The sequence below is a fragment of the Bison bison genome, unplaced genomic scaffold (genome assembly GCF_000754665.1).
Source record: "Bison bison bison isolate TAMUID 2011002044 unplaced genomic scaffold, Bison_UMD1.0 scf7180017864158, whole genome shotgun sequence".
In the NCBI taxonomy this organism is placed as follows: Eukaryota; Metazoa; Chordata; class Mammalia; order Artiodactyla; family Bovidae; genus Bison; species Bison bison.
Window position 1 is genome coordinate 247,579 of NW_011494730.1, and position 9,732 is coordinate 257,310.

The 9,732-nt window shown below is 48.9% G+C and overlaps 1 protein-coding gene across 4 annotated transcripts in view; it reads left to right on the plus strand.

The window, feature by feature from the left end:
* GRIK3 (glutamate receptor, ionotropic, kainate 3) overlaps positions 1-9,732 on the plus strand; it is a 247,288-nt gene that overhangs the window by 210,368 nt on the left and 27,188 nt on the right. For all 4 annotated transcript variants that reach the window (XM_010841149.1, XM_010841151.1, XM_010841150.1 and 1 more), the window contains one exon: positions 7,203-7,426. In XM_010841149.1, coding sequence (XP_010839451.1) covers positions 7,203-7,426 — 224 coding nt within the window. The remainder of the gene's footprint in view (positions 1-7,202; positions 7,427-9,732) is intronic.

The following is a 9,732-nucleotide window of genomic DNA, read 5'->3' on the forward strand; positions in this document are numbered from 1 at the left end:
ACTTACAAATCAACATTCAGCTGTGTGAGGACCAGGGCAGGGGCTATGGGAATGTACAACTCAGACCTCACAGCCTGTAGAGGGAGTAGCCTCCCTGTCCCCAGGTCCTTGGGCTTGACTGGGCAGGGCCTGTCTGGGCGGACACCACCTTTAGGGCCCTGTGGGATGGGGAAAGAGAACCACTAGAGATAGGAGACAGAGCCATAGCTCATCCGTCCCCAGGGTCCCTGTGGCTACGAAGCAGGAGGACCTGCTCATGCTTCCTGAAGACAGAGGTGCAGCATGGTGCCTGCTGGAACTCAGGAATCAGCTCCTCTCCCAGGCCAGGGAGAAACACAGCATCATTCTGCACTGTCAGGCCATGAGGCTGCCGTCAGCTCAGGAAGCTGGAGTGTGAATCACAGGTGTTGGCAGCTGACCCATCCGCTAACATTCATGAGTTTACCAGCACTCCTTTCCCCTCTGTTCAGATGTGTGGGTTATTGAGGTTGCTGGCTGTCGGGTTAATGTCTAGGGATTTTCAGGGGGCTCTGTGTTTTCTTCAGCTCAGAGTCTGGGGTTCATCAGCAGACACTGTCTGTGACTTGCTCTTAGAAACTGTGAGGTGCCCAACCAGCTGGCTCTGAGAGCATGCTTGCCGATTTTCTCTTCTAAACCAGCAACATCCCATTCATTCAGTCCCTAAGTCTCTACTTGGAGGCCTGCTATGAGCTGGACACTGTGTTAGGTGGAGGGCATACCATAGTGAAAAGACACTGACTCAGGCCAGCTCTCAGGAGCTTATGGGCCAGTAGAGAGGAAATCACTCAAAACCTCTGAAATCACAACTGTGATCAGTGCTAAGAGAGCAGTACCTGGTGCTGTGAGAGTCATCACTGGGGAGGCTTGATTTCATCTGAGGATTTTGTCTGTGGAAGTCATGTTTGAGCTGAGATCTGAAGGAGAAGCAAATATTAGCTAGACAAAGGTTCAGGGAGGAAGAAGTTCCAGGTAGAGAAGAGTATTGTGCAAAGGTCCTGAGGTGAGCATGGACTGGAGGGTCTGAAAGAAGCCAGTGGGAAGAGAACCAGGGGGAACAAGATGGGAGGTGAGACCGTAGAGGCAGGCAGGACTGGGACTGCACTTTCTAATACAGGAGCCACCAGCCACATGGGGTTATTTAAATCTGAACTTTAATTAAAATCAACTGGTTACATTAATTTAAACTACTTATTTTAAAATGAATGAAATCAAAGTATAAATTCAGTTCCTTGGTTACACAAGCCACATTTCAAATTCTACTTGTGGACAGTGGCTACCATACTGGACAGTGAAGATACAAAGCATTTCCATCATCGCAGAAAGTTCTGTTGGACAGCACCACCTAGACTGTGAATGGCTTCATGAACCCATAATAAGAATTTTCTGGAGGGCAGAGGGAAAAGTCTTAACATATACTAAGCAGCATTGGGAATCAGAAAAGATCCTATTTGGAGAAATAACACTTTGGGAAAAGAATGTAAGGTGAATTCCTTGGATCCCACACACTAGAGATGTGGGCAGAGAGCCAGCAAACAGAGCCCCGGCTTCAAGCCCTGCCTGTGTGGCAAGAGTGAGCCTTGTTTTCTTCGGTGGCTTTGGAAGTAGAAGTACAAGGACCTGGTGGAAAGTAGGGGCAAATCAGCGTGTTCCTGCAGCCACAGGCTTCCCAAGCATGACTAGATGTTGCAAAGTGTATTCTGGGGAGGCCCAGGCAGTCATGGCCAGGAGCCAGAGTCAAGTTCAGGTCTCTGGGAATGCAACGTGGGCTCAGGAAGGGCAGGGTGGGCCCAGCCCTAAAACTTGCCTACCAGAATGGGTCTGGTGCAGGGGCGGGGCTGGCAGCAGGTGGTACAGGGAGTTGCATGCGTCCTCCCCAGAATCTAAGTAATATGTGTATGAGTGTTCTTGGCCTGTCACAAACCTGGAGACTTAAAACAGCAGAAGTTTATTCTCTCTCAGTTCTGGAGGCCAGAAATCAGAAATCAAGGTGTCTGCAGAGTTGGTCCCTTTGGAGGGAGCATTTGTTCATTGACTCGCCTAGCATCTGGTGTGGCTGGCAATCCTTGGCATCCTTGGCTCAAAGCTACATCGCTCCAGTCTCTACCTCCATTATCACATGGTCTCCTCCATGTGTATCTGTGTATCCTCTCCTCTTTTATAAGAACATCAGTCATTGGATTTAGAGCTCACCCTAATCCAGTATGACTTCATTTTAACTTGGTGACTTCCACAAGAGCCTAATTTACAGAGCTTCTGAGTTGGTGAACATGTGAAGATGTGAGGAGGATGGGACGCCCAGTGAAAGAGAGAAAGCATGGAAGCACCACACCCACTCCTGTATAACTTGCCCTATGTATCTCCTCCATCTAGCTGTTCCTGAGTTCTGTCCTTTTATAGTAACCAGTAACTTCAGTGGCTTCACCATTATACATCCCCACCAACCACCTACGAGGGATCTAGTTGCTCTGCATCCTCATTGCCATTTGGTATTATTAACATTGTTTTATTTTGGCTCTTCTGATAATTTGGCAGTAGTACTAGGGGGATTTTAAACCACGTGGGGTGTGTTGCTGGGGGACATATGAGGGAACTACTGTAATGCAGAGAGTCTGAATAAAAAAAACAGCCTTGTGCCAGGAGACTTCACAAGGCTGCACACTCAGGAGAGGCTGTTTTGCCCACCAGTGGATTTAGGGGCACTCGGCAGGAGCCAGAGAGAAACAGATCTTTGGGGAAGTGAACAATCCCACTGAAGACAAAGAAAGTGAGTCTTTCCTTAGCAAAGTCCCAGTTACTCTACCCAGGAATTTCTCCAAGATTATTTAATCATAGTGGCAACAATGAGATACTGTTTTAGTGGGGAGTAGGCGAGGGGAGGAGGAGCCTATTTCCAGGTAATGTCACATTCATAGGTACCAAGAGTTAGGACTTGAACATATTTGGAAGAGGATGCACAATTCAACTCATTGAATATGGCTGGTATGGTAGAGTGATAAAACATTTGAGTTTGAGGTCATGGTCAACGGGTCCATGCACTGGCTCAGCCACTCACCAGCTTGGAAGGCAGCTCTGCTCATTTCTGTATCACCAATGTCACTGACCACCCACAAACTTGACCAAATCTCCTAGCCTAATTGAATCACATTACCCTTACCTGGGATGTGGTGATCCTGTTTACTGCATCATGGGACTGCTGGAGGGTCACATAAGGTAATATATATAATACACATAGCAGTGCTTGGTATATAAGTGAAAGTAACATTTGCTCAGCCATGTCCGACTCTTTGTGACCCCAGGGACTATAAAGTCCATGGGATTCTCCAGGCCAGAATACTGGAGTGGGTAGCCATCCCCTCCTCTAGGGGATCTTTCCAACCCAGGGATTGAGCCCAGGTCTCCCACATTATAGGCAATTCTTTACCAACTGAGCCCCTAGGGGAACCCAAGAATACTGGAGTGGGTAACCTATCCCTTCTCCAGCGGATCTTCCTGACCTAGGATTCAAACCGGGGTCTCCTGCTTTGCAGGCGGATTCTTGACCAGCTGAGCTACCAGAAGTATCCACAAAAGATAGTAGTTCTTTCCACAGAGGGTATATATAAACTGTGACAGGTCACAGTCAGCAAGCTGATGCCCAGGGGAACCCCAATCAAGAGGCAGAGCACATAGATGGGGAATCTGGTTGAGATCATACTTAGGAATTAAAGTAGGCAGGTGCCAACAGGGACACCAGACACAGGTAGCAAGCTGAGGCTTTCCAGGTTTCACTCTCAGGTATGAGGCTAGTGTCTGACCAGCAGCCAAGGGGCCTGGATACTAAGGGCAAAAACATGGAGCTGTAGCTAGTTAAGCATTCTTTCCTTCAGTTTTGGTTGTGGAGATGTGGTAAAGCAAGTGGTGCCAATCAACCCCATGTAAGCTTGGAGGAGAGTAGGACAGCTTCTTTGTAAATAGAAAGCTGCTTGTGGTGATGGAGTCCTGGAAGTGCTATCCTGTCTGGTCCAGAGGTTTATAGAAAAAGGTATGGAAGGTCTTTGGTGAGGCAGATGGAGCTAACAAACCACCCATAAGACCAATGAATATGTCGGAGGAGTCAGAGGTTTGTTTTGTTCAAGGACATGATTATTGACAGCAAAGTCTTCGGACCATCTGTGAGCCTCAGTTTCCCTCCATAAATAATACAGGTTGGAATAGATGCGCTGAAGCTCTCTTGTCCAGCTCTGACAGCCTATGATTTTATGAATCATCCTCAAAGAAAACTTGCACAAGTAGGAAGAGCCTGCCAAGATTGGGCCTTTCATTCTGAGTAATGAGCTGAAACAGCAAAGGCTTGACATCTGTTCGGCTCTTTCAAGGGAAGTTGGACAAAATAATGCCTTTTTCAAAGAAATCGTAACCAACGGTGAAATGTAGTATTTCCTGCCTAAACCAAGTGGAGAACTCCAGCCTTGCTGAAGCCCAAGGGAGAACACACATCAAAACTTCTCATAAAGAAAGTCGGGTTGACCAGCTGTCTTGCTGCTGTAGGCACAGAATGCCCAGACACCCCTGCTTTCTAACACCATTAAAACCAGAGAGCAGAAAGGCTGGTGGGGAGATCCTGAAGATTCTGAAGATTCTGAGACCATCTGGGGAAAGAAAGAGGGCCTGTGGTTGGCTTTCTGGCTAGCCCGGGAATACTCCTAGTTGAGATAAGCATTGGCCACAAACACCTTGATCCTCGAGTTACTAACATTCTCATCCAACCTGCTATCAAAAGCCAAAGGAAGATTTGCCACCGCTGACTTTGAGATTCTTCCCAAGAATCCATTCCAAGCCCCAGAAGCCATTCCCAGAGACCAGTTCCAAATGCATTCTGAGCAGTGATGATGACTTTGGAGTCAGAACAGAACCTCCCAAAGTGATGTGCTTTGAAAGGCCAGGGCTAGGGGAAGCCAAGTTCTAGAATCATGACATGCCAACATTATACGGGATCCTAGAACTTCAGGGCTTAAAGAGATCCTCCAGAATGTCCCACTGAAGTTCCCACTCCACTTGGAATCTTGTCCAGTCTCCAATAGGGACTCCCTTGCCTGGAAGCTGCATGAGAGCAGAGCTGGGTCTCTGGCTCGCCTCTCTACCCCGACTGTTCCATAGTAGGTCTTGACCAAATACACACTAGTCACTGGGCACCTTCCCTGACAGTTCTCTCTCCTTTTGTTGCTTTCCTTTGAACACACCCCGAGATGAGAGTACTCCAGGGAGCCGAGGTAGCAGCAGCTGCCCATTTCTTCTCCCTTGCCTTCAAAGCTAGACAAGTTCCAACACACACGTTTAGGAATTTACCAAAGAAAGATCCCAGTATGAAACAGCCTTTCTAATAGGCTCCCCTTCCTTGATGTTCCCAAGTAGTCCTAAGTTTCATTAAAGCCTTGGGCTCCTAATGTCAATAATCAGCCATGGGGGCTGGTGTTAGAAGGAGAAACATTGGGATGAGCAACACCAGGGTTATGTGTTTGCCAACATCCCCCAGCCTGGGGCACCAACAGAGTCATTTCAGAGCTGGGGTTCTACCCATAGCAATCCTCCTTGCCTTGAAGTCTCATTTCAACTTGATTGCTGGTTTCTATTCTAGGATTGGTGGAGTCAGAGGTGTGTTAACAGCTACCACTTAGAAAAGAATTTGATTAATGTCCATTTTCCCTACTAGACTGTAAGCCCCATAAAGGCAGAAACCACATCTGTTTGGCTCCTCTGTGTATCCCTAGTGCCTAGTGGATCTCACAAAATAATTAATTAACTGTTTAATTAATTAACTAATTAAGCTAGGCAAAGTCAGAGGGTGACTGCCTAGGGACTGTTGTTTGGAAGGGGATTCTCAGAGGCAGCTGCCGCCGCCCTTAGCAAAAGAATCTTTAGTGCTGATCTTTAGGACTCAGTCTCCCTTTCTGTTCTGCCCCATCTGAGGAAGGGAATTGACTATTTTGTTCACATTCTGGTAGATATCCACAGGAGCCCAAGGGAGAGCCTCTAAGAGGGAAACATTATTAATCAACAAACACTGCATAGGCTGAGATGGGGCTTGGTGGTAGAAAAACAGAGCAGTGAATCAGCCACAGTCCCAACTACGCTTAGGAACTTACAGGTAAGAAGGCAGACATGACAAAAAGGACACATGCCTGCACATACTGCCATTTCAACTGCACAGGTTAGGGCCTTACCACAGGACAGGAAGAGCTTCACGGGCGTTTAGAATTGGACGCTATCAGGGAGGACTTCTTGGAAGAGGATGCATGTGCAAAGGAATATTTAAGGCGGTGAAAGTTAGACAGCAGGGAGAGGCATTCTCAACAGGCACAGTGTGTATAAAACACAGAGGTCAAGAAGGGAATGTGGTAAACAAGAAGCAGTTAAGCGGGACCTTGTGCTGGAGGACAGCAGTGGGGCAAGCCTGCAAAGGTGGGAAGGAGAGATTGCAGATTTTTAATCAGAAAAAAGCTCAGACTAGAGATATGAAACTTTAATTACTCCCCTCGTTAGAAGTGTGATGGGGTGAGCTCTATTGGCATGTGAACATCCCTAGCTTTCTCCAACCCCTTCCCTGCCTCCTCTGCTCTGTCCTCTTCCTGCCCCTCTGCTACTAAAGAGGGCTCAAAATTTGTCTGTTTCATTTCTCCTCCTGCCCTTTCCCACCAAATAGAGTTTTATTTTTGCCCAACAGGTTCCGGGGGCTTTGAGGATATATAGAATATCCAAAATGGGGTAAAGCATGCGAGAAGTAGATAGGAAAGGAAAACGGATATAAATAAGGGGTGCTGTGGATTGTGTCCTCTTCCTGACATTTGAAAGTCACAAAGGAAGAACACAAGCTATTTTTAAATGTTTGTAGATTGCTGAACTATATTTGACAAGGCACCGTTTTGAGAATGGACCACATGGGTTATAGCTGTAATAGTGTTCCATTCTCCACATGTTGATACCACTGTCCTCTTCCTCAAGGCCATCAGGGGTTAAGTCTAATTCACCATTATCTCCCAGCACCCTGGGCATTGCCTGGCCCAGAAGAATTAGTAAACAGTTCCAGGGTTCAGGCAACAAACTCCACTTCACTCCCTCATCTCTCCTCCTTTCAAGAAGGGATGTTCTGTCCCCTGCTAGTCTTAGGCTTTGCTCACAGTCTGTCTATGTCTCTCTCACTGCAGAAGGCAGATCTGGCTGTGGCCCCCCTGACCATCACCCACGTCCGTGAGAAGGCCATCGATTTCTCCAAGCCCTTCATGACCCTCGGCGTGAGCATCCTCTATCGCAAGCCCAATGGCACCAACCCTAGTGTCTTCTCCTTCCTCAACCCCCTGTCCCCAGACATCTGGATGTATGTGCTTCTCGCCTACCTGGGTGTCAGCTGTGTCCTCTTTGTCATCGCCAGGTAAGGGCAATGCCCTGGTCAGAGCTCTGGCCCAGGGTTAGGAGCTCAGGGAGCCAGGCAAGTCTCCCCACCCTCTGTGCAGTTGTCACAGAAGACCCAGGTTCAGACCACTGCTTACCTTCTCCTGTCTCTTTCCCTGAGGCTCAGATCCTTTCATATCCCCCAAGGAACATTTCATGGCCCTCTAACTTGAATGCCCCAGTCCTCACCCTGGTCTGTGTCCATGACTTTAAGAGGTATCAGTTGTATCCTAGGTCCTATGAGCAGGCTTGGAGAGGTTCAGTCACTCCCCAAAGCTGGACCACTTGGACCAGGCACCCAGTACCGCAGACCCAGGTGGCCCAGCAGGTAGCTTAAAACTCAGAAAACAGACTGTGTCCATCCACTCCACAACAGCAGGAGGAACAATGCCACATAAACTCACTCGCACGCACACATGCAGGAACTTGGCTTACACACAGCCTTACCTGCCTCTGCCACGTGCTAGCAATACTCTTGCATATTCAGCTGTTCACGTGAAGTAGGCTGGTGGGTCATAGTAGAGGCCACTGGGAAACAGATTTAGCCCAGTGCTTACTGAGCACCTACTGTGTGCCAAGCACCATGCTCTGTCCTTTATAGCCAGTTATCTTACTTGATTCTCGTGGCCTCCGTGAAGGGGAGACAGCCGACACTCAGAAAGGCTCAGTACTCTCCCAGGCCACCCTAGCAATGAGGGACACATCCAGCTCGTTGAGCTCAGGTCACCAAGTGTTTCATCTGCAGCCCACATCTCTGCCACCTGAACACCTGTGTTCTGCTTCTGCCCCAAGTTGGCAGCTCCTGGGCCCCAGCCCTCTGCCCCCTCCCTCCAGGCTCCAGCCCCAGCCCTTGCCCTGCTTCTTTTTTCTCCAAATTCTAACAAGGTGTGATGCGAGACTTCTCCGGAGAAGCAATCTGAGATCCAAGGACTTGGTGTGTCGGCCTTTTTCTCTGCTGAGTCTTCTTTGAAAGCTTTCTCCCCACCCTGCTCCTTTTCGCTCCCTCCTCCCACACAGACACAGACCAAAGGGAAGGATGTGAGAGAGGAAATTGTCCTGCCTCCGAAGCCTTTTGCTGCCGGCAGGCCTGGTGCTGCCTGCCTGCTCGCCCAGCCGGCAGCCCAGCCTGCCACAGAGAGACCTTCATTATGCCTCTTGTCTCTAATGGTCTAACAAGCCTTTGAAAGCCAGGAGCCATTCTCCAGAGCTCTCACCATAATTTTAGCAGCGCCAGCCGGCCTCTTGGCTCCCCACCCCCTCGAAAACAGCTCGAGCTTTCCCAGCATCAGCTTTGCTCATTTGATGTGTATCCCATCCCCCTCCAATTCCTGGCCTTTCATCCCCTGCAGCCGAGCCTGCTTTCCACCCCTTACCTTCTGGCCAGGCAGGTAGGAGCCCCTCCTCCCAAGGTCAGGATGAGAAGACTTTCTGTAAGAGAAGGGATTTCTGGAGCTGCTGGAATGACACAGAATGCCTGGAGAGAGAGGAGAGGGACAAGGGTCTTGATCACAGAGCCATGAATAGCATCACAGGACGATTATCAGTGTACCACTCACACAACACAATTCACACCCATCCTGTCAAATCCTTACAGCAGTCCTGGTAAGGTCAATATAATTATCCCCACTCTACAGAAGCAGAAACTGAGGCTCAGAGGGGGTAAGTCTTTGCCCAAAGCCAGAAAGCCTTTTGTCGCAGAGTTGGGCTTCAAACCAAGACTTGCCAGACTTTTAATCAGGGGTGGCACACACAGGAAGCATGAGGGAGTGAAGCACTCTGGGTGGTAGGCAGCAAGGGGTGGTGGGGACTGAGGCAAACTCCAGCACACACCCGGAGAAAAGGGTCATTACCACTCAGCTCCAACAGACCATGCCAAGCAGGAATGCAGGCCAGTGCTGTGGGGGTTCATGATTTTAGAGAGAGTTTCAGATCTTCATGTGATGCCTCATGGCTTTTATAAGTAGCCACTAATTTGATTTTTTAGAATGCCATTGAGGTCAAGCACAGCCCATCTGTAGTGTGAAAGTGGCCCTCTGTCCCCTCCCTCTGTATGCCCTGTGTCCTTTGGACCTCTGCTTGCTGGCTACCAGAGAGCTAGACACAACTGTGCAAGAGATAGGGTCTGCGAAGGGTGAGTAGGTGTCTAGATTCTTTCTGGGCAGCTCCAGCAAGACACAGGACTGTCCATCGTACAAACTGGCTGGCCTATGCCTGGCTAGCACTGGAGTCTAGGCACTGACCAAGGCCTTTCTCTGTGAGAAGAAAAGGGAGGCAGGGAGGGAGGGA